General features: G+C 37.2%; 3 protein-coding genes and 1 long non-coding RNA gene across 5 annotated transcripts in view; 1 reads left to right on the top strand and 3 right to left on the bottom strand.

Moving 5' to 3' along the window:
- LOC121737083 (nucleoporin SEH1) overlaps window positions 1–6,799 on the bottom strand; it is a 16,277-nt gene extending 9,478 nt beyond the window's left edge. Inside the window, exons 1-7 of the mRNA XM_042128629.1 lie at window positions 6,608–6,799; window positions 6,272–6,428; window positions 5,843–5,996; window positions 5,411–5,518; window positions 4,923–5,024; window positions 3,355–3,513; window positions 745–911 (exon numbers count right to left, since the gene is read on the bottom strand). Coding sequence (XP_041984563.1) covers window positions 745–911; window positions 3,355–3,513; window positions 4,923–5,024; window positions 5,411–5,518; window positions 5,843–5,996; window positions 6,272–6,428; window positions 6,608–6,742 — 982 coding nt within the window. The 5' untranslated portion in view covers window positions 6,743–6,799. The remainder of the gene's footprint in view (window positions 1–744; window positions 912–3,354; window positions 3,514–4,922; window positions 5,025–5,410; window positions 5,519–5,842; window positions 5,997–6,271; window positions 6,429–6,607) is intronic.
- LOC121737085 overlaps window positions 1–24,813 on the bottom strand; it is a 26,131-nt gene extending 1,318 nt beyond the window's left edge. The window contains exons 1-2 of the long non-coding RNA XR_006037098.1: window positions 24,803–24,813; window positions 8,045–8,050 (exon numbers count right to left, since the gene is read on the bottom strand). This is a non-coding gene — a long non-coding RNA (uncharacterized LOC121737085). The remainder of the gene's footprint in view (window positions 1–8,044; window positions 8,051–24,802) is intronic.
- On the bottom strand, window positions 9,164–11,396 carry LOC121737082. The gene is made up of 2 exons (XM_042128628.1): window positions 11,137–11,396; window positions 9,164–10,868 (listed from the first exon to the last, which is right to left on the bottom strand). Exons 1-2 carry the CDS (start codon window positions 11,269–11,271, stop codon window positions 9,408–9,410), a joined length of 1,596 nt encoding a protein of 531 aa, XP_041984562.1. The 5' UTR covers window positions 11,272–11,396; the 3' UTR covers window positions 9,164–9,407.
- On the top strand, window positions 14,409–15,328 carry LOC121737084 (dolichyl-diphosphooligosaccharide--protein glycosyltransferase subunit 4). 2 transcript variants are annotated; one of them, XM_042128631.1, is made up of 3 exons: window positions 14,409–14,476; window positions 14,664–14,821; window positions 15,245–15,328. In XM_042128631.1, the coding sequence occupies exon 2, from the start codon at window positions 14,688–14,690 to the stop codon at window positions 14,790–14,792; it is 105 nt and encodes a 34-aa protein (XP_041984565.1). In that variant the 5' UTR covers window positions 14,409–14,476; window positions 14,664–14,687; the 3' UTR covers window positions 14,793–14,821; window positions 15,245–15,328. The 2 variants fall into 2 exon arrangements, with proteins under 2 accessions (XP_041984565.1, XP_041984564.1); XM_042128630.1 differs by having other exon boundaries at window positions 14,664–14,826; window positions 15,247–15,328.

Here is a 24,813-nt window from a genome sequence, read left to right as displayed (position 1 = left end):
CTCGCAGCATCAGAAGTGCTGCAGGTGCGGCCTTTTAAGAGGGAATAGGCCCTATTCCCTCTGCACCCTCCCCTATTACCCTATTCAATATGGTGATAGGGGAGGGTAGGGAAGGGAATAGGGTAGGGGATTGGGCCTCCGGTAAACTCACTCACTCGGCGAAACACATCGCGAGCGCTGTTTCACGCCGGTTTTCTGTGAGAAAGTGGTATTTCTCTGGTCGAACCGGCCCATTCGTGCCGAAGCATGGCTCTCCCACGTAATACAACACACGTTAATACAGTAATATGAAATTACATAGTGCGTGTAAAGCTCTAAAATCGCTTAAAGAAACTTTATTCTACTCATAACGTATAGTAGACACCAATGATACGATCGGCATCTACCAATCGTTCACGCACCGCACTCCCGTAGTGTCGACTAACTGTGGCAAAATATTATACTGTTATGCTAAGTACTTGTATACAGTTTTACTTCGAGCAATCACGTCGAGCAAAACCCGCGGCTTGGGCTTTCGTCCACACATTCAGCGTTGCTCGATAGTATTACTCTAAATCGATATATTTAATTCCATCGAGTTGGCTCGATGCGAGCCGGCGAGGTGTGAGTTTTGCGGTCCACACAGTAATTATTACTCGATTTGGAGTAAAACTATCGAGCAAAACCGTATGTGAGTACTTAGCATTACTGTCACACACGCTATCTTGCTCGCCCTCGTGCACACACTATATATGTCTCACTCACTCTTCCACAGGCGCACGCAGCAGTCGGCGCCGGAGGAGGCGAGCAGCGTGCCCGTGACGTTCCACGAGACCCGCCACACGCACGACAGGTGGTCCTCGAAGGCCGCCACCACCTCCGTCTTGAACCGCACGCCGCAACCGTTTGACGAGCCCGTCGACTCCGTAAACCTGAAATGTACGGGCGTTTCTCTATGAAATGTAAACGGTTTTAGTGTTTTACAACTTAAGGCCGCGTTTCCACTGACGCGGAGCGGAGCGGAGAGGAGCTTAGCGGTGCCCGAATTGACCAATCGTGCTATTCCAGCGGAATGACAGCGAAACGGAGAGAAGATTTCGAGCATGGTGGTTGGTCAATTCGGCACCGCTAAGTTCCTCTCCGTTTCGCTCCGCGTCAGTGGAAACGCGGCCTTATCTTGTTACGCGACAAAATTTACACACATAGCTTTGTTAACTTATGCTCCCCATCTTATCACAGAGAGAGACAGACGTTTATGACATCCAAGTGTCTTGCATAAGACTATTAGTAGTAAAAAGTACAAAACGTAGCCGAAATCGGAACTAGCACAAGCATCACCTAAAGTTGAAATGTCAAAAGTAAGTAACGATTAGGCTACTTGACCTAATTTTTTTCTTCATGCTAATCGCTTAGTAATCATTCATTATTACAAAAAAAAACTAATATTTTAATATTTTACATAGTAGAAACCCATAAAAATGTTAATTGAAAAATATGCCTTATAAATGGCGCCGAAAACACTGTCCGCCATAGTGTGACGTCATACGTTTTGTATTTTAAGCTCTCTTTATTGAAAATTTTTTAATATGCTACGAGGGCTGCTATTTATGTATCCGGAATTAAAAAAAGAAACAAACATATATCATTTAATATGGTTTTATTGCTTTTCAAAATATTCGCCGCGATGATCGACACACTTTTGCATACGCTGGAATCAATTTTCATAGCACTTTTTCCATTCTGATTGAGGTATCTCCAAAACGTGCATTTTGAACGCATCAACAGCCTCTTCGCGGCTCGAAAAACGTTGACCACGTAATTTGTTCTTCGCGTATGGAAATAAAAAGAAATCGTTAGGTGCCAAATCAGGGCTGTACGGCGGATGACCAGTCAATTCGATCTTTTGACCCTCCAAAAACTGAGTTGTTTCAGCTGAGGTGTGACAGCTAGCATTGTCGTGATGTAATATGATTCTGCGTTGTCGGTTGTCCTTTCTTATTTCTTCAAAGACTTCTGGTAAACAAATGGTCGTATACCATTCAGAATTAACCGTTTTACGATTCTCTAATGGCACTGTAGCCACATGTCCATTAATTCCAAAAAAACAGGCGACCATTTGCTTCAAAGTACTTTTTGCACGAGTAACTTTTGTTGGTTTCGGCTCATCTTGGAACACCCACACCGTTGACTGTTGTTTAGTTTCGGGGTCATATGCATAGATCCAAGATTCATCACCTGTGTAGATATTATAAACGGCTTTTGACGTACCACGGTTGTATTTTTTTATCATTTTTTTGCACCAATCGACACGAGCCCGTTTTTGATCGATTGTCAAGTTGTGCGGAATCCAACGCGAACATATTTTTTTTACAGCCAAATGTTCGTGTAATATCTTATGTATGCTCGTCATACTTATGCCTAAGGACGCCTCTATCTCGCGATATGTAACATGACGATCACGCATTATTAGTTCCCGCACAGCATCTATATTTTGTGGGACAACAGCTGTTTTTGGGCGACCTTCTTTATTTTCATCCGTGAGCATAGACCGCTCACGATTAAACTCACTGTACCAGTGATAAACAGTGGTTTTTGATGGTGCTTCATCTCCAAAAGTTGCGGTGAGTTGAATAAAGCACTGTTGTTGATTAAGCCCACGCCGAAAATCGTAGTAAATCATTGCACGAAAATGTTCACGCGTTAAATCCATGGCAAATGAAGACACGCAATTTTCAAAATGACGCCACAATGGAAAATTAATTGACAGTCACATGAAACAAAATGTATTCTTCAACCAAAGAGTTCTATTTTCAAATGTTGTAATTACTTTTTAAATATTGTTCTTGTAAGTGGCCAGTTCCGGATACATAAATAGCAGCCCTCGTAAATGTACGCGTCTAAAAGTGTCTAAAAATTATAAAAGAATTAAATAAGAAATAAGAAATCATTTGTAATGTTGAAAACTTTTGGAGAAAAACTTTTGACCATTTCATTTCCCGTCTACAATAAATGGAGATAATTTATAAAACTTATGTTTTATTTGAATTATTCGAGAAAATATATTTTACAAATCTTTCTAGGCTTATTTTTATTATTTATGTACAAATAAACTTACATATAACGAGCGCGATAAATAAAAGATATTAAATTAGGAATGAGATGACGTCACATCCAATTCGGAAGTACCGCAAAAGCGTTTTCGTCAGTACAAATCCTATTTTCATAAAATTATATTTGCAAATCGACTTTATTTATCAATCATAAGCTTTTATTTGATGATAAGGGTGAAATACGGTTTTCTAGGAAAAGTTCTACTAGAAATATGTATTTGTTCAATGAAATTGAATATAGGTCAAGTAGCCTAAGGTAACTTACGGCAATGGATCAATCTTGATAATCCTAACATCTTTAGTAGCGACAGCTAGTAGGTGGAATGACCGGCCCAGGTTGGGAGCGAAGGCCAGGTCGTTCACAGGTTCTAGCACTGACGAGAGACAATCTGTTCTTGTCCATCGACGCGAGGCTTCACTGTATCTGTAATTTACAAACAATATATTTCAGGGTTCTGTGTCAAAAAATGGTAATTAACCTCTCAAATACCGGGATGTCAAAATTTTAGTGAGCCTCAAATATGGCGTCGTTATGGCGCCATTTAAATTTTTCTAAAATTTATTTTCAAATTTTACATAATTGCGCCAATCAGGAACTGATTTAGTGCGTTATTTTGTAGCCAACTTTATATTCTTAAAAATAATGCATAGAACGAATAAAATTAAATCTTATACACACTAAAATTTTATTACCCGATTAGAATGTCACACGTGTGACTTTAGGGGAGGCGGCCAGGCCCCCCTTATTGTTTATCTCCAAATCAACTAGCAACAGACTAGTTATAGCCACGATTAAACTACCATGGTCATAGACCCTTTCGAAAAAAAATAATCTTATACACACTAAAATAAGTTACAAAACAGCGTGAGGTCGAGTGCATCACGTGGCTCAATATCGATCCGGTGGTATGCAGAGGTATTTTTGCGGGTGGCTCGTTATTGTGTTGGTGGGGTTCAAGAGGTTAATCAAACAATCAAACCAACCAAAATAACAAATCAAATCAGTACAACAGACAGATACATTATCTTCATTTGTCTACTTTGCTGTGTCTATAATTTAAAGACATAGGTTGGGTTGCACAAGTTAAAGTTAAGGTTAAAGTTATGGTTATCGTTATGGCTAAATTTAGCTTTAACTTTAACCTTAACTTTGACCGGAGAAATTGACAGATGACAGCTGGTCCAACAAGGTTATAAATGAACGAGGATGGGGGCGCTGCTGGTAAAGGCGAACTGTCAAAAATGGCGATGTTGTATGATGACAGCGTTAGTTCCTTTTTTCGCCACGTGCATTTAAAACCTTGTCGAGCTCTATGGTTATGGTTAAATATGACGTCTTGATGGCGTCCATTTTTAACTTGAACCAAATATTTGACATTTGGCATTGTAGTTAAAGTTATAGTTAGTTTGTGCAACCCAACCATAGTAATTTTTAGCGCTCAGTGAACAAAAAACATAATAATCAAATAATAAAAACAACAGACAGTCCAATCACGACCTCTGTGGCTCAGTTGGTAGCTCAAGCCGAGGGTCGCGGGTTCGAATCCCGCCGACGGAACAAAAAGTTTTCAAAGTTCCTGGGTCATGGATGTGTATTAAATATGTGTATTATATGATAAAAATCTTAAATATATGTATAGTATAAAAGTATTAAATATATTATTTCCGTTGTCTGGTACCCGTAACACAAGTCCTTCAGGTACTTAGCACGGGGCCAGACTGACGAAGTGTGAAGTGTCCATAGATAAAAAAATAAATATATATAGGGTTTAAAAATAGAAACTTATTACTGTAACTTCCTAAAACCAGGCTGAGACTATGTGTTATACTTACTCATAAATGAAAACTTTTCCGTTGCATGTTTTGTCTTGACTAGTGTTGGTTGTGTTTGGCTCATCACTACCTACAGCTAACATTGGTGGGTTTGAATTCATTCTGCAACATAAAACATATTTATTAAAACAAAGCTGACTGCTATGATTTTTCTTTTTCAAGAAAAATGCAAAGGAGCAACAATACTGTAAGTTCCTAATTCCATAACTTTAATTTTGTTAACATCATAATGTTATGCAAATTATGATGATAATTAATTTTACAATATTCAGCTGGGGTAAAGGCACAGCGTATATAAAAATGATTATCATGAAAACAAATCTAAAATACATATTTTCAGAGTGTGCTCAAAAAAACATTCAGAAAATAAAATTCTAGCTTCTAGTAGGTGACCAAATGTTGCTATGTCCTTCCAAAAATAATTTTTAAGGTTCCTAATTCCCATTTTGTAGTAGAGCACTTAGGATGTAAACAATATTAGACATTACCTGGAGAGTGATGGGTTCCATGATATGCAGCTGATGGACACTTTGGTCGGTATCTCGTGCTGGAGGGTCCACTGTGCCAGGTTCATCACATCTGGTGCTTCATATATTCTAACATAGACAAACATGTTAATAATATGTAGTAATTAATAACAAACATGTTATTTACCATAAAAAAAAAAAAAACTAAAATATAAATTATATCAATGAATACTAGCATGTTTCAAATTAAAATAAAGGTCTGTATTATATTTTGAAGAAAATTTTAATGAAAATATTATATTAAGTTCTAATCCTATTCATATCCTTATTTAAACTTTAATTTTAATTATCACCTTACTCGGTACTTTTAACTAAGTATCAAGCTACAGAGTAAATATTTTACATTGTTTGCCTGCATTAGTATTTATAGTAATAACCAAATTTTATACTCACCTAATAATACCATCAGCCGAACATGTGACTACCAGTAGACCTAAGTGTTTGGGACCAAATTTTACATCTGTGACTGAGGTTCTGGAGTCTACCAGATTGGATCTCTTCACCCAGGTCCGCAGGCCTTTCTCAGACCCAGATGCTGTTGTATCTCCTGTAAATATAGAAAAAAAAAAAGGTTATAATAATAACCATAAATTGTTAAAGTTATGTTAGCACAAAAAAAAGTACAGATATAGAGTAGACTAGACAGTTTGAAAACTTATTTCATCAACACTCAACAGACAAAAAAACTTCTCTTCTTAAAATATTTTTTTTTTATATAAAATAAAGGACAACTACCATCACGTACGTACCCATGGACACTCGCAACATCAGAACTGCAGATGCCGGCCTTTATTAGAAATTTATTAAAAACTTAGATCATACCAACTTCCTCCCATATAGCGGCAGTTCTATCAAAGGAGCAGGTAGCGAGGATCTGGCCAAATTCTGGATGTGCCCATGTCACCTTCCACACAGAGCCGTGATGGGCCTTCCAGCTGGCTGTCAGCTTCATTCCACCTTGTCCGTCTGAATCCCATACCTGGAAATAGAAATAAGTTTATGACAAGTACTTTAAATTATTTGAAAATATTTTGTACTTTATGTAACCATGTCAAGAAACCTAGTTATGGCCTACAGCTAAGTGCTTTCAAAATATAGTATTTACATTAAACAGTCCCGTAAAATGCGGGAGAGCACAAAAATAATAACATAACCTACCTTTACATACTGATCGCTTGAACATGTAGCCATTCTTTCCCCATAGAAGTCGTAGGCCACATCGTGAATAAGATCTTTGTGGTCGGCAATTATTGTTTGTGATTCAAACAAATTACTATTGGTAATTTCAGTCATATTGAACAAAATACGAAATAATAACAATTAACAACGCTAAATTCCGTTGACTCGCGAAAAATGACAATCTGAGAAGTGACAACTGACAAACGAGTACAGATGTTTTTTTTTTTTTTTTCCATATAATGGCACTTCGGCTATAACCATGGCCAGTGTCGAGTATAATATTATGGCGGGAAAACAATATTCTTTATACAATTTTTTCTATATTATCGTCAGGTCAGTCAGGTCTAAAGTCTAGTCAAAGTCTAAGTATAAAGTCAATACAGTCAAGAAGTCAAGTCGGTCGATTCAGTAAAGTGGTAGGACGCTTTACTGAAACTTTTGATGGAGTTTTGGAGGGAACACAAAAGAGCACGTTTCTGGTTATTACATCACTTTCCTACACTTGTGCACGATGACGAATATTTAATGGTTAATATCCTACCAATATTACACATTAAAAACCCAGATAACACAATTTTAGGAACATAATATAAAAACACAACATCACTCTTTCCATATTTCACATTCTACCAAAAACCGAGTACAGATGTTGACATTTTTTTTTTTTTGGTAATAGTGCAAATCAAGGTGCAAATCATATTTATTTTGGTTCCAGATTATTACCGTGCTTCCCTATATAGAATTTATAATATAATTTTTAAAATGGGTACATTATGTTAATGAAATAAAATATTATTATTAATTAGTAGCCTACACTATCCCCATTGCTTTACTACTTTGCTAGGGCCTCTGTCAAATTCTTCCAATATTTCTCTCCTGCTGGCTGGTATGCTTGATGCTTCAAGCTCGTCGCGCTATTTTTTCCGAAGCCGGCCCAACACTTACCTCTTGTATAATGGAGGTCAGTGCGGCCCAAAGAGAATCCTACTATCCTACTTCCTACTCCTACTAATATTATAAATGAGCATTGAGCCTACGCTAAAGTTGCTTTTTTTTTTTAAAATGAAATAAACGAGCAATCGGGTCACCTGATGGAAAGCAACTTCCGTCGCCCATGGACACTCGCAGCATCAGAAGAGCTGCAGGTGCGTTGCCGGCCTTTTAAGAGGGAATAGGGTAATAGGGGAGGGTAAGGATGGGAAGGGAATAGGGGAGGGTAGGAAAGGGAATAGGGTAGGGTATTGGGCCTCCGGTAAACTCACTCACTCGGCGAAACACAGCGCAAGCGCTGTTTCACGCCGGTTTTCTGTGAGAACGTGGTATTTCTCCGGTCGAGCCGGCCCATTCGTGCCAAAGCATGGCTCTCCCACGTATAAGGACTGGGGTTAAGAGGGCGACTAACCCAAAAAATCAAACATCGTCCTTCTCTCTTCACACTCACGCCCGTCTTTCATATGTCAGGTGAAAAAGGACGACGCGGATTCATCGCTAAATTAGTTTTTTCTTAACGACTCGATAATTAATATACAACATTTAAAAATCCGCTAGGTCGGTTTCTCAATGATAGAATTTTATACAGTGGGTTAAAATATTAACTAAGTTCAATGCACGGCTAAAGAAATAAATGAAAAATTCGTGAAAATTAGTTGCATATTTGTGATTTTTTTCTATCGAGAAAATTTTAAGATATCGTGTTTTTGCTCAGATCTAATTCTTGGAAATATAATGTAGTAACTAATTTTAGAAAATGAAACAATTCGGGGCTTATTTTCAAGTATAAAAATAAAGTATAAAATTTTGGGTTAGTCCCTTTTATGCGGTACATATTAACGTACTGTAAACCGTCGGCAATCGAAGTAACCTGGCAAGGGTAAAAGAAAAAGGCACATCTTGAACATCTATTTAAATAACTTTATTGAATGTATTGTCCAAAAAACAAATTTCATTACCTACAATCAATGGCACATATTATTTAAATTACAATTAATACACTTTCAAAGCGCAAAATATTAACAAACTATTAAATTACAAAATATTATGACGACATAATCACAAGTTAAAATAAGATTTTTATGTAAAAACACGGCAAATCAGATCCGACATAGCATACTTTAGCCCCCATACTAATAAAGCACAGTAAATAACTATGCAAGGTCATCTTATCTTTCACATCATGTCTGGCACATCTTAAGACAGAAAAGACAGTAGACCTTAAATAGTAATTAACACTGGTTTAAATATATTTTTTTATGAGAGGCATAAAAATTACTTAATTTTTTTTTTCACATTTTTAAATTAATATTTGAATTATTTGCTAAAAACAGTGATCACTGATCACAAATATAGTCTGTCAAGAAAGTGAAGAAATTAAAAAGTGGCAACATCGTAGTGTCATCCCTTTCAAATCAATCTTAAGAAAAAAGGGATGACACTACGATGTTGCTACTTTTCAATTTCTTCACTTTCTTGACGGACTCTATGTTAATAGTTGGCACATATTATTATAGTGGCTACAGATTGTCGTTGACACTTAATTAATATTGTATACTTAATAATATTGAACATTTACTGAGATTTTGCAAGATAAAAATAATTGCAAGTACAATTTACAAATAATAATATAATTCAACATGAAATTCATTTTAATGCAAAAAAAAAATGTCTGTCTTTTTGTTTTATTATTCTAGTACTCGAAGCAAGTATTTTTAAAGAGTTTCAAAGACCCAGTAAAACATTATTGGATACTTAAATAATTTAAAATACTTATTGATTATTAAACTTAAAACATATTGTGTTGTGATTTTAACTGTTCAACTTGCAAGGATAACTGTCTGTTTGCCTCAACCAAATCATTTTGATTTTGAACCAAATGCTGCATCTGTTGGTTTACATTATTCAACTGTTTTTCCAAATATAACTTTTGTTTAGTCAAAGCCATCATGATATGTAGAAAATTGTTCCTATTATCATCAGCAACATACGACAGAGTTAAGTTAATAAAATCCTTTAATTCATCAACACATTTAGAATCAATATTGTTGGTGATCTGTACATTTGAACTTGATCGTTTTATATTATTTGATAAACTGCAAGTTGAGCCTCTCTTATCTTCACCATTTGATATACAAATTGGAGATGGAAATCCAAAATCTGTCTTCCTGCTTGTAGTCAGTGGAGTGGATACTTTGCTTATATTTTTCTCAGTATCCAACTGACGGTATCTCATTTCGTGGCTTTTTGTTTCAAAATTCAGTGATCTGTTGATATCATCATCATTATCAATGTTTGATTTGTCGAGACCGAGCATCACAAGGAAGGAGTCCTCCTTATTATCACCAACCCCGGATACTTCATGCTTTGGAGGAGTATCATTGACAAAAAACATATTATCTGATGTCCTTCCGCTTGCAGGAGAGTGCACTTTCAATGATGAAGTTACATCAACATCTTCTCTCAGGCTCAGCTCTGTGGAAGCAGTTTTTCTTCTTGCCGGTTGAAAGGCTACCTTGCTTACTTCTTCAGTGTGGTCCCTTAATATTTTGAAAGGACATGTCAAGTCCCTCAAATCATAAAGGAGCACATGACCATTTCTTGAGCCTATAGCAACTTGATTATTGACATTAATGGCTATTGAAGTTAGAGTGTATGATGTACGCGTTGATGATACTACATTTTGCATTCTTATATCATAAACATTCATAATTTTGTCCAAGCCACTCGATAGCATTACATCTTTATTTACAAGGGAATAAGTGAAGTCGCTCACAGGTGATGCATGTACGTTTTCAAATATAGCTTTGTCTTTATTTGTTGTTACATCTCTGAGTATGATGTGGCCTTCATCGGTGGCTAGACCGAGAAGAGACCTGGACTCATGATGGAACTTCATTCCGGCAATACTTTCAGTACCAGACAGCTTTATTGTTAAAATTGGAATATTAGAGACCAAACTGTATATAATGGTCTCGCCGCTCTGCATTGTTGCTGCTAGGTTCGTATTCTTTGTGTTATAGCTAAGGAATGCTATGCTCGACCTCCTAGCGGGAGTTTGAAGTGTCTTTGTTATAGATTTAGTTTTGGTGTCCCAAATCATGACTTTGCCGCTTTTTGTGCCAATGGCAATATTCCTGAAACCGTCGCGATGGAAACATGCCGACCAGGTGTCAAGAGGTATTTGCAGAACACTTTTTATATCATGGTCTGCTGGGCTCAATATATCCACCTGGCCAGTGGAATTCACCTGAAAAACATAACACAATTTTATTGTATTAAAATGTCATTCACAACAACTTCAGTGACAATGGATAGTTTAATTGAAACTAGAGGCAAATTTTGAGCCACTAGCTAGACCTTCACGGGACAAATCGTTAATCAATGCGCTTCATTGAATAAGTAACAATACAATAAGCCGGCACACCCATGCACTGATTCTAAAGATCCACTGGTCTCAGTGTTCAGTCACAGCCACTCCTTAAGCATTATGTAAGACTGCCAAGATATCAATTTACCTGTAAAATATATTTGCTATCATCACTCCAAGAAGCATCTCTAATAATACCCTCATAGCAGCCGTAGGATTTCTTCAAATCCCATGTATTCACATCGTTGAGTAACAAACGAGAACTAACGGACGATAAATACATTTTAACACATGTAATGTGCAAGACTATTAGACTATAGATATATTATGCACTCAGTTGGCAATTTTGAGCACTTTTGTATTAAGATTTTAGACTAAAATAAGTAATTGGATAATTAAATATTTACAACAACAAACGTTAAATTTTGATTTTATTGACAACATTTGACATTTCGACAATTGACATCTGACATTTTGGATTTCGATTTGATGTGTTCCTAAATTCGATAAGTATATGGACCAATATGACGTTTCGATAGCCAATAAAATCTGACGAAATTCAAATTTAAACTAGCATGCGCATTGCGCCATGCCATGCCCTCAAAAAAGTGAAGAAATTAAAAAGTGGCAAATTCGTAGTGTCATCCCTTTCCAATCTTTTAGAAGTAAGAGATATGTTATAGAGCGTGTCACATGTCGCCAAATCCTGCCCATATGGGCACAAATTGTCAGTCGTATGTCAATCACTGCTTACACGTTTTCACTACGCCGTAAATTGTGACCAAAATGCTGACTTGTGCTATAATAGGGATGATGACAACTGACAAGGTCAAAGATTAGCGAATTGTTAATAAAATAAAGAAATCACGGTAAAAAATAAGTGTTCCCAAAATTTCAGCTTGATAGCATTTGTATTTTTTTTGTCATGCGCCTTCAAAGTTGGATATTCAGGTCGATTTTTTTTCAATTAAATTGAAATGAAATTTTGAAGTATTCTTTCAGAGTTAGATAGCTCATAGCCAAGAAACAGGAAAAAGTGGAAAAAACGGGAAAAATTATTTGAACGGGCTTATCTCACGCACCATCCAGCATTTTTTATGTTGTTTGGCATAAATATAAAGTAGACCACATGAAGGATCATAGGCTATTTTTGTGGGCTAATTTGTCTTTGAAATTCCTAATTTACGGGAGTGAAGCCGCGCGGAAGGTCTAAATTTATTATAAATATGCGGAGGTTTAATTTATAGTCGAAAGAAGTGGTGGGCCTCCGCTGCCGGCGCCGGTTGCCAAAATGGCTGCCGGCGCCGTTTTCCGAACTCCGAAGTTTGCCGAAGTCACGCGATGTTTGCCGAATAGGCTGCCGGCGCCTATTCGGCTATCGCTTGTCAAACAGAATAACGATCAAAAACATCAGACTTGAGCTAAATGACTATGAAAAGTACAAATAATAAGGACATAATAATTGTAAGGATGCATAATTATTTGAATCCTTCGATCAGGGATTCCCGGAAATGCTATTGTATTCTATTGTTGTCGCGATCACCGGTGCTCGTATGGGGCTTGAATCTTGGATGGTAGTGATGATGAAGATGCTGATAAATGTGATCTGCATAGTAGCATTTAACGACAATATCTTTGCTTATTTAAACAACGCTGAAACTCTCTACATGTATAAGGAATCTGAAGTTCTGTTCAGTACCTTCGGAAGTATACCACGGAGTTTATGACTGTAGCTGTGGTGCAAAATCTTACTTTTTGGTAGCTGAAAAAGATAGCAAAGGTAAAGCTAAGCTAGAAAATGCATCACAAAAAACTAATATATCCACAGCCGAACAAATAGGTACCAAACCTTCACCTTTGGAAGTCGGTAAAGTCGAATATATAAATTGAGATTATAATTATTATTTCTTTTTAAAATGTGTGTATCGGCACTGGAACCTAGCGCTTTACGCATTATCACCGGCTCCCATTTTGAGTGCCAGCGCCGGCAGTCGTTGTTTTATATCTCGGCTGCCGGCAGTATACTTACCGTAGTTCCCATTACTGATATTTTTGGGAGCCGGCGCCGGCAGTGGAGGCACTCCCAAAAGTATTATGATACCTATGTATTTAATTTAAGAATAAAATATAATATACTATGTGTGTTGTTTACTTTCAACGTTTACTTTCAATGCAGCAATGTAAGGGCTGATTTACCAGATAGATTTTACCTGAGTAATAAATAAGTAACTTTATAATGTCTTATGTGTATATTATTTACCCCTATAAGAACCTCATGTCATAAGTCATAACATATCCGACGAATGACGATTGAAAAATCATTCCGAACGAAAATGTGTATCTACTTTTCAATCGTCACCTTTTTTGCCAATTAAAATTTATGATACCTAATTTGAAATACAAAATCTGTCAAAGTTGCATATTATTTAATTCTTATAGAAACTCAGGTAAAATAACTCGAACGGACTAAACTATCGATAGCAAAATACTATACTATCGATAGTAAAATATACATCACTAGCACACGCACACATTGACAGATCAAAAATGGTCACGCATTTTCGGGTTGTCTATGTCAGGTGGTCTATACGACAGTATATTATAAGTTTGTGATATAAACGGCGCTACATAACTCTTCTCCTTAGGGTATGCGCGCACGGGCAACTTAGTTGCTCGACGATTTATTTGTCTCTTGATGAAGTCTAGGAGCTAGTATGAAAGTGCGCGCACGTAGCGACGCAACTCTGGGCAACTTTTTCGTTGCCCAGAGTCCGCGACGCAACTGTCTCCTTCCCTATTGGTTTCTATGCAAGTGCGCGCACGGGCAACAAAAAAGTTGCCGACCGGTCAGTTGCTACTCGACCGCCGCTGCGTGAGTTTGTGTGTACTTGCAGCAATGAGTTTCTAAAATACTAGAGTAAATACTGGAGTACTTTCGACACTCATTCTAAAGTAACTAATTTTTTTTTTTGGGTATGCTCTCAATTTCATAAAACTAATATAAAATTTCCCGAGAGTCAGCCGATCGCTCCATAGTGGATGCACCCAATATTCTATTTTGTGACGCTTTCTTCGGTTTTTTATAGCGAGTGCAACGACCACAGCCGTCTCGACCAAATCCATGTTGATGACTGTCAAGAAAAAAACTGAAAAAAGTCGGTATTTTTTCGAAAGAGACAAATAAATCGCCGAGCAACTAAGTTGCCCGTGCGCGCATTGTTCTTATTTTCCTGTTCTGAGCACAGAAAACTACGATGTTGCCACTTTTTAATTTTTTCACTTTTTTGACAGACTTATCCAATGATATTCTATGTTACTAAGTATTTTAGAAACTCATTGGACTTATCCCTATATCTTTATGGCAAAAACTGCGTTCACCTTTCTAGAAAAGTAGGTAATGACTAATGACGTGTACCAAACTGTCAATTTTATCTCAAACTTCAAAGTTTGTTTCGTGTTTTTCGACTTGCCCGGTGTAGCTACAAATTGTGAGCAAATTCTATTAATTCAATACTATATTCGTATTTATTAACTTATTTTGCTTTAATCAGATACCAGATAAATATTTTTTAAGGCAGCACCACGAGAAAGCCTTTTTATTTCCCAATAAGTTCATCTTAAATCCGCTCGCATTGTGCATCTTTCTTTTTGTAATATTCTCGTATTTCTTTTCAGCGGTGAGCTAAATACAACGACAAAATGATAACTGACATTCAGCTAGCAGTCTTTTCCAACATTTTGGGAGTTTCAATTTTCCTACTGGTGATATTATACCACTACATCAGTGCCAACAGTTCAAAATGAGTAACTATGAGTATGAAGTAATAATATTATTAAGGTTAGTACCTTCACGCAGCTACAGCATAAATTAGAAAAAATGTAAATTAAGAAGAGGTGTAGAGAAGAGCTTATATTTTATTGTATGTGTACTATCAACTATGTAGTGTTTACATGTAACTGACACTCACTAACAGCTCCTACTAACAGCTAAAACATGAAAGTACCCCTCCCAATGCTCTATTCTGTTTTCTTTCATTCTTGTATTCGTAGCAGGCGGCAAACTATAATGAGCCTAAACTAAAATATAGCCTGGTGACAAATTTGGAGTTCCTACAAAATTCTTCCCCTTGACAAGAATTTTGTTGGAGTTCCCTTTTTTACAAAACATTGAAAACAGAAAACACCCTTTAATTTTTATTGTTCAAACAATGTTTGCCTAATTTAACTAGTAATTAAACATTGTTTTCTTTTGTTGCAGGTCAAAATAATTGTCTTTACACAGTTTATTTCAAAAAACTTTATATTATAAGTTAAGATGTAAATAAATGATACAATTTTAAGAAAGTCTTTCATTTTGAAATCTGCAATAACACAATACCTATGTTAATTGTTATTATTGAGAGACATACAGTCGGCATGGCCCGGCCATGCCGACTGTATGTGCCCCGCAGACTCAATCACACAGAAAGTGTGCTGTCTGCAATCTCCCTTAATGGTACTTTTTATCCCGGAAGAAGTACCTATTGTTCTGCATGATAAACATATTTTGGTACAATGGAGTTGCTAGTCTAAGATATTTTTGTGGTACAACGTAAATAAATTATGTAAAAGTTGGTACCATTCTCTTGTTCTCTCTCTTTGTTTTTCAATAAGAGATCAAGATCGTCAAGAGATTCAGGGGATATTAATATTAAACTATAATATCAGTGCCATCTACCTGTGTGCTTGGCAACAAGAAGTCACATTGACATAAAAACTCAATGGTATTCCAGTAGATGGTGTTGCTTGTCTGTTTATAAATTATAGGGTGCTTATACGTAGTATCCCTAAGTAGTCTGTGGGGTGCTTTATTACCGCGCAATAAACGAATTTTTGCGCCAAAATTCGTACGTACATTTTCCGAGATCAAAAGTCTTTTACCCCAGATGGACCCCCGACTCAAAGTATAGTCTGTCAAAAAAGAGAAGAAATTAAAAAGTGACAACATCGTAGTGTTACCTCTTTCAAATCAATTAAGAATAAAACCGGCCAAGTGCGTGTCGGGCCACGCGTAATATAGGTTTCCGTAGTACCTCCAGTTTTTGATACTTAATTTTTGTATGGTGAATGAAATATGTACATTTATAACGTGTTTTACAATACTAACAACATCATCTCAGTTACGTTCAAAGGAATTTGAACGAAATGTTCGTAGGTGATACTTCGCCGAATACATTTTTTTTAGTTGATCGACTATAACTAAAAAACTTATGAAGTTTTTTAGCCGTGATAGTTTTCCTTTTAAATTCAGCATATTTCCTACTCCCGTGTTTTTTTTCACATTTCCAGAAGCAACCGTTTAGCTGGTAGAATGGGGGGACACTGGACTCTAACGATTTTTTCCACTTCAAAATATTTCACAAACGGATCCCTAAACCGGAAAATGATCTAAGAATACTCATATTTTTAAAAAAAGCTATCCAACGACAACCCACACGATGGGGTGGACGCGAAAAAAAAATCATCCCCGCTTTATGTGTAGAGAAGGTACCATAAAAAAATATTTTTTAGGGTTCCGTAGACAACAAGGAATCCTTATAGTTTCAGTATGTCCGTCCGTATGTCCATTTGTCCGTCTGTTCGTCTGTCTGTCTGTCTGTCTGTCTACAAAGCTGTAATTTGACATGAATGCACATTTATATATTAATACGTGAGACAAAAACTTTGTTTCCCTTTTGACGAAAAATGGGGAAACGTAGGTGAATGAAATTTTGCACAGTTATAGTTTATATGGTGAAGGAGTGCATCGAGATAATATTATTTTAAAATTATGCTTTTATCATACATTTTTTTAACAAATAAAACATTACACACACTACAACACACACACATGAGAAATGACAGATTTTTGAGTGACAAGCGTATACATACGAATTATACTCTTTTATTTATGGTTGAAGTTTGTTGACAACAAGTTGACAAATTGAAAATGGATTATAGTTTTTTTTTATTGAATAAGATACTATTAGACAATGCTTACACGGCCAGTCTGAGATCACTGAGTTTCAAGTGAGAGACAAGAGTTGAAAAAAAATGATAAAGTCAATATTAAAAAAAAAATAATAGAGGTAGTACACGAGGTAGTAATCCTAATGTCGTTGAAACTAAGGTCGAATTTCGACCATTGGGCGACCTCTAGTAATATTAATGATGCCGACAAAATGGTACTTTATACATGAAATCTTATATGTCTTAACAATTTTTTTTATTATAATCAAGCTAATTTTTTAGAATAGCTTCATTTTGATAAGACGAACAACAATTTTATGTAATTACGATCAATCTCGAAAGTGGTAACTAACAGAGATGGAAAGAATTTCGCACTTTGATTTGATGGTCCCAAAATATGGATTGTTCTTATTGTAGTCAACCATGTTTTGTCGATTACAGAACCCTAAAACGGAACCCTAACCAGCTGATTTTTTTGTATAATGTAGGTTAACTAGCTGTTGCCCGCGACTTCGTCCGCGTGGACTTCAGTTTATAAAGCGCGATGTCAACAAAATTGGTGTCAAAAGCTTTTTTCATTTTTTATATTAAACTTTATATTTTATGCCAAATTTTAAAGCTTTTTTAGCCCCCAATTACAAAACTTTACCCATAAACTATTTATCATTGATAGGTTTAAGGTTACGTCACTGCACAGATAAAGTACTGAGTTATTTAATACCGTAGAATAAATATAACAATCGAAAAAAATCGAAACTTAAATGTAAGATGATACCACGTCTTATAGAAAGACTTTTGAGCAAGCGTCAGCGCGATGTAGAAGACACACGGCGCCATATATTATGAATTGTTGGAACTAACTTAATTTGAACAAATTTACGCATTTTCACCCCCTTACAACCCTTTTTTCCAGTAAAAAAGTAGCCTATGTCCTTTCTCAGGCTTTAGACTATCTGTATACAAAATTTCATTACAATCGGTTCGGTAGTTTTGGCGTTTGGCGTGAAAGCGAGACTGACAGACAGAGATACTTTCGCATTTATAATATTAGTGTAGATTATGTGCACACTGCACAGCTGTTTTGATTAATAAGGGCCGCGTTACACCGGAATGGCAGCGGCGAGGCGAGCACTTTCAGCGCTGCCATTCCGGTGTAGCGCGGCCCTAAGAGGGGTACCAATTACCAGGGTTTTAAAAAGTTTTTAAATTTGACACAAATTTTGTTGACACCGCGCGCTATAAACTAAAGTCCACGCGGATGAAGTCGCGGGCAACAGCTAGTATTATACATAAAATATGTTTAAGATTTTTGAAATTTTATTTTAATACACATCCAAGACCCAGGAACATTGAAAACTTTTTGTTCCGCCTGCGGGACTCGAACCCAGGACCCCCGGGATGATGATGCGCTGGCCACGCGCAATGCGAATTCATTTTCATCGATATTTTCATGGAAATAAGATATTTTCCCACATCAAAATGTAGCCTATGTCCTTTCTCAGACTCTAGAATAACTGTATACAAAATTTCATTGCAATCGGTTCAGTAGTTTTGGCGTGAAAGCAAGACAGACAGACAGACAGACAGACAGACAGAGATACTTTCGCATTTATAATATTAGTATGGATAGTTAATAGTTATATTTTAATTTAAGAGTAACATTGTCCTACAAATAGAACAGTCCATATTTTGGGACCATCAAATCAAAGTAGGTATGAAATAATTTCTATCTCTATTAGCTACTTACCTCTTTCGAGATTTTTCGCAGATAAAGTTGTCACAAAAAAAAGCTTGCTAGTAATAAATAAAAAAAATGTTGTTCAGGGAATACTACATACATCCAGTTTCAAGCACGGACAATGTTTTTAAGTCTTTAATTACGATAGGTCCAAGTTGATAATGTAAACCGCCCCGTCTCTGGACATTTGGTCTGGGCGTGTTGACACGGTCCAACCAAATTGGTCCGTCTGATTACCGGCTCCGTGTAACCTTCACGGTAATTTATTGCCCAACTTTCCTTGCCCATGTCATGTGACAATTCAGGAAATTGAAATTCTGTTTAGAATTTCAACTGTGTTTTAACTTTTAATGAGCTTGGATCCTTTTCAATTTATTGTACCTAGTAAGGAGGCGAGGGGTAGTCAATCCATACTAATATTTAAATAAATTCGGAAGCGTTTTACGTGGGAGAGCCATGCTTCGGCACGAATAGGCTGGCTCGACCGGAGAAATACCACGTTCTCACAGAAAACCGGCGTGAAACAGCCGAGTGAGTGAGTTTACCGGAGGCCCAATCCCCTACCCTATTCCCATCCCTACCCTCCCCTATTTTATTCCCTCTTAAAAGGCCGGCAACGTACCTGTAGCTCTTCTGATGCTGCGAGTGTCCATGGGCGACGGAAGTTGCTTTCCATCAGGTGACCCGTTTGCTCGTTTGCCCCCTTATTTCATAAAAAAAGCGTGTTTGTCTGTTTGTTACTTCTTCACGCTTAAACCACTGAACCGATTTTGATGAAATTTGGTACGGAGATAGTTTGAGCCCTGGGAAAGGACATAACAAAACCATATAATATGTACACGTAATGTACCTACCGTGTGTGTATGTGTACATATATTACGTGATATTTCCTTGAATTGCAAGAAAATAAATTCCACGTAAAATAGGCGTATTGAATATTACTTTGACATTGTTTCAATCGGGAAAATCCATTCCTTACATCGTCTTTTTGCAAATTACTGATAATCTACAATATCGGGGCTCGATTCTAAATAAAACTGACCGAGCCATAAATTACTGGGAATGGCAATAATAGCCGTAATAAAAAGCAATCTTAGCGAGTTTCGCCGCTAATTCACTATTTTTCATCGCCCGTGAAAACGCCGCCATCTTGGATTTTCAATCTGCGGTAATAAGTGTAACGAATGGCTGGCTTATGCGTTCGAAATTGTGATTGTGTGGGATTAACGTTTTATTTTTTATTATTTATTTATTTACTTACAACTTCTATTATTACTGGTTTAAACCTAATACAATAGAGTGTTACTAGGAACTTAAATTTATCTTACTACACAATAGGGTGACCTTAGTGAACTCGTTCAATGAGCACGTAAGTCGTAAACAAATCGACCGTGTTTAGCGTCCGCAGCGGCCGGCCGCGAGAGCGGGGCCATGTCCGCAGGCAGTGGCCAGTGACTGATTAAGACTACTTATGCCCTCCTAAGCAATCCGCGCCTTTGTCATTCAAACTGAAAACCGACACCCCGGCCATTCCACGACCATCGCTGGCGCCATCAGCCATCCTACGCCACTAGGTCCTCCCCACGCTGGGCCATCGTAATGGGCCACTACGATGTCCTATTTTGTAGAGGAGCTATCAAAGAGATGTTTATTCGGTTTGCAGCTGGGCTGCTCTGGCTTTTAAGTTAGTGCGTTGAGTAAATTGATATTTAAATATTTAAAAAAATTGAGTTAAAGTATATTATATATAGTTCGACAAGGCTTTAATTGAATGTGTCAATAGGCGCTGCTGGTAAAGGAGGACTGTCAAAAATGTCGTTTTTGTAGGATAGCAGCGTTAGTTCCTTTTCTCCCCACGTTCATAAAAAGCCTTGTCGAACTGTTAGGCCGGTATAAATAGTCAGTACTCAAGATGCATCTCGGTCTCAAGACAGTTCAGGCTCTGTGATTGGTCGGCTGTCAAAATTTGGACCAATCATAGAGCCGACCCGCGTCTTGAGACCGAGATGCATCTTGAGGACTGACTATTTATACCGGCCTAAGTATGTGAAATAACAATAAATATTTATGAATTTTGTACTGATGTGGAATCACAGTGTGTGTGTGAAATGACAATCACAAAAATATGTACTTATACGTATATTTTATCAGCCTGTAAAGAGGATTTTTCCAACTCCTATTTACTGTTTAATGAGATAGTTCGTAAAGCAGAAAGTTTCATCATTTCATTTCCCGTCTCGAAAATTATATTAAAAATAATTAGAAAAACAAATGCACGAGATGTTTTCTTTTTCTCGTTAACTTCGAATGCGGAGACGTTTTAATTTCTTTAATTCAGGTCAAAAGTACGAGCAAAAAGATAAGTCTTAATTAAAAGGCAAGGGAGCATGGTGTAATTATGTACCGAAATGCAGCCGCAGTACCGTGTTCGTTAACGCACCAGATCACAGAATAGGGAGTTGATTATGAAGGTTTGTTTCATGGGAAGGAAATTAACAGAATTCTTCATCTTTTTGGTAAGAGATGGCCCCAAGCGAATTTATGCCGATTCTTTTTGGCGGGCTAGTTCCCTAACGTAGTATCCGCCTTTAAAAAACAGTATTTTTTTTTTTTTAAAGAAGGCAGGTCACTGTAGCCCTGACGTCACTGTGACCCATGAGGATCTATTGTGACTCCTTCGCACTAGAGTATCATCCCCAACCCAAACAGAAACAAAAAAAAACAGTATTGGGCAAATTGCAATACCAGCATCCATACTTATTAGTTACTAGATGACGCCCGCAACTCCTTTGTGCCAAAACTCGTTTATCGCGCGGGAACCGTACATTTTTCCGGGACTCATGGAACTCATCATTCCGGGACCTATGTCCTTTCCCGGGACTCAAGGAATACCAAATTTCAACAAAATCGGTTTAGCGGTTTGGACGTGAAGAGGTAACAGACAGACAGACAGAGAGACAGACAAACAGAGAGACAGACAGACAGACACACATTCGCATTTATAATATTAGTATGGATTAAGTACTTACTTTTTAATATTATAATAGCGAAAGTGTGTCTATCTGTCTGTCTGTTTGTCTGTCTGTTACCTCTTCACGCCCGAACCGCTGAACCGATTTTGCTGAAATTTGATATGGAGATACTTTGAGTCCCGGGAAAGGACGTAGGATACTTTTTATCTCGGAAAAATTTACGGTTCCCGCGCTATAAAGGAGTTTTGGCGCAAATTACATTAGTATACCACGATGCTACTTTCTATGCAACATGTGTCTAAACACACTAGGCCGAAGTTACGCGGCGGAAATTCCGCAAGATTACGCCCGCAATGTCAAACGCATACAATATACGGACGGAACGCGACGGAATAGTATGTCATCGGTAATTTAAAATACACTGCGAAATACAAACTTTGAATTACTTACACGTAATGAAAATATATTTATTTGTAAGAAGTTTATATTATTTATATTGAGTCGAAACGAAACTACATTGACACAAAACGGCGGGAGCGGTAAAAATGTATAATTCGCCGGTTGTTTACGTACTCGGGGGAAATTAGCGGCGCGGGGAACATCCAATTTTGAAGTTTTAAAGTGCAAAACGGCCGGCCCGAGTACGGTTACGGTTTAATGGTGGTGTAAAATACAGCTTCGGGGACCGCAGGCGGGGTCCGTCACCGTAGTATGTAAGCTATCTCGGTTTGTCTAGGACCTAGGAATAGATATAAAAATTAACGTGGTAGAGCCATGCTTCGGCACGAATGGGCCGGCTCGACCGGAGAAATACCACGGGCTCACAGAAAACCGGCGTGAAACAGCGCTTGCGCTGTGTTTCGCCGAGTGAGTGAGTTTACCGGAGGCCCAATTTCCTACCCTCTTCTCTATTTCCTTCCTTACCTTCCCTACCCTGTAATTCTTTTCCCAATTAAAAGGCCAGCAACGCACCTGCAGCTCTTCTGATGTTGAGTGTGTCCATGGGCGACGGAAGTTGCTTTCCATCAGGTGACCCGTTTGCTCGTTTGCCCTCCTTATTTCATAAAAAAAAATAGATACTTAGATACTTGGGGATTGATGGGTTAACCATCTATTCCCAAGCGACAGTCAGCTGCCGCAAAAAAATCTATTGTGTCTGCGATACCAACGATCGAGGTAATAAGTATAAGATGTAAGACACCTACATTGTAGGTGTATTTATACTAATTAATCTACCCTCTTATGGCCAATTTACATTATTGCAATCAACTAATTCAATCAAGAGCTGGATTACTAAGAAAAATGTAAACTAGAATGCACTGAATTGCATTCCAGAGAATTCCAGTGCCCATTTACAATATTTTTAGTAGCAACTAGCAATAAAGCGCTGGATTGGATCACTGGATTGTTGTAATATAAACCGGCCATCCATATCCATACTAACTACTATAATTATTATAAATGCAAAAGTCTGTCTGTCTGTCTGTCTGTCTGTCTGTCTGTCTGTCTGTCAGACTCTACCTTACCTCTTCATTCCCAATCTGCTTAACGGTTAACCGATGGAGATACTTTTGAGTCCCGGGAAAGGATATCGGATACTTTTTATCCGGAAAATCATTGGAGAGTTTCCATCAGGTGACCCGTTTGCTCGTTTGTTGCAACTATAGCTTTATATTAAAAAGAAGAGATATTACAGGACTTATTATTTCAAAGTATAAGACATAGACAGCAATTTTAGTCGTGTCCTATTCTTCGTTTGTTTAATAGGCTGTGACCTACGAATAATAAAAACTAAGGAATCGTAACTCCCATACTATTACCGTTTTAATTTGGTTCGTTTTGATCTGTCATGTAACGTCAGCCTAGTACCGCTCAAGGTCACCTAAATTTTGCAAATGTATTGAAATGTGTACCTAAGGTACACTTTTTTGACAAGTATTGTGGAGCATGTTTTTTGACGGAGTTACTTTTCCTTAGTTTTTATTATTCGTAGGCTGTGAACCAAAGAAAAATATACTCAAAAAAGTCCTACCAAAACAGAAAATAATAATATTGTATGTGACATGTTCTTTCTTAGATCTTTTCACTATTGGTTCGAGAAAGCAATTCTTTTGGGAGAAACTCACGATAACTTCAATATACCTCTCCGTTTGATTAAATAGTGTATAAACTAAAGAACCCTCTTCATCTTTTCGCATTAGAAGATCAAAAGTATACGAAATATGTTTTGTATGCATCAACGTAGCTCTTCGGCGTTATTTTGTTTTGGGGATTGAAAACATTTTGTTTTTTCAACCAAACAAAAATGGGTTCGCGAAGTTAACAAGGTAAATATGATGAAAGAAGAGAAAATAGAATGTATTGGAATAGTTAGGGCGTTTCACACGGGAGAAAACGCAGCCCGCGTTTATTATTGGAGCAAGTTTAATTTTCATTAATTTCTGGTGGTGATGTATTTTTTAGTTGACATTTTTATACAAAAAATTATATTTACTTCACATATACAAATAAAAGTGCGAGATGTGTTTTAGTGAGTTGAGCTATTTTGTTCATAGGTAGATAGATGATGGACTTAATTTAGTCAGAATAATATTATGTCAAGAGTCAAGACTATAAAGTTTATATACCTAGCGGAATAGAGCAAAAATCTCGAGCTGTCAAACGAAACCGACATTGGTTTCATCTGTGTGTAAAAATATGTGTACGTGTCGTATACACTTCCACAAGCATGATTGAACATGATTTCTATGAGATTAAATTGTCAACGTGCGGCACGTGCCGACTGGACATCAAAAAAAGAGTGCTGCTGTCATGTATCACACGTCTCTTTTTACCACACAGTGTTACTGATAGTGACATTACTCTTGCTCAGGCCTTTGTTTCTCTATTCCGCTAGGTATATTAACTTTATGGTCAAGACAGATCACGACTTACGTAGACTTGACATAACTCTAACGAAATTTCTCTCCTGCCTTTGAACAAACTCTAATTGTACATTTATGAAGTTAGGTTTTATCAAGGCTTAAATAACTTTGATCAAAAATAAGGCATCAGTTTAATATTAAGCCCAGAATCCTTTTTTTGAACCGCCATTGTCGCTTCTTTTAATGCCTAACTATCGCCTCGC

Source organism: Aricia agestis, chromosome 20 (assembly GCF_905147365.1).
Source record: "Aricia agestis chromosome 20, ilAriAges1.1, whole genome shotgun sequence".
NCBI lineage: Eukaryota > Metazoa > Arthropoda > Insecta > Lepidoptera > Lycaenidae > Aricia > Aricia agestis.
This window is presented reverse-complemented; position numbering and strand designations above follow the sequence as displayed.

Bases quoted from the DNA above. Each gene is read 5' to 3' on its own strand.
- LOC121737082 (XM_042128628.1), bottom strand. From the start codon at position 11,271: ATGTATTTATCGTCCGTTAGTTCTCGTTTGTTACTCAACGATGTGAAT. The intron at 10,869-11,136 runs GTAAATTGATAT...TATGTTTTTCAG, and splicing joins ATAGCAAATATATTTTACAG to GTGAATTCCACTGGCCAGGT.
- LOC121737084 (XM_042128631.1), top strand. From the start codon at position 14,688: ATGATAACTGACATTCAGCTAGCAGTCTTTTCCAACATTTTGGGAGTT.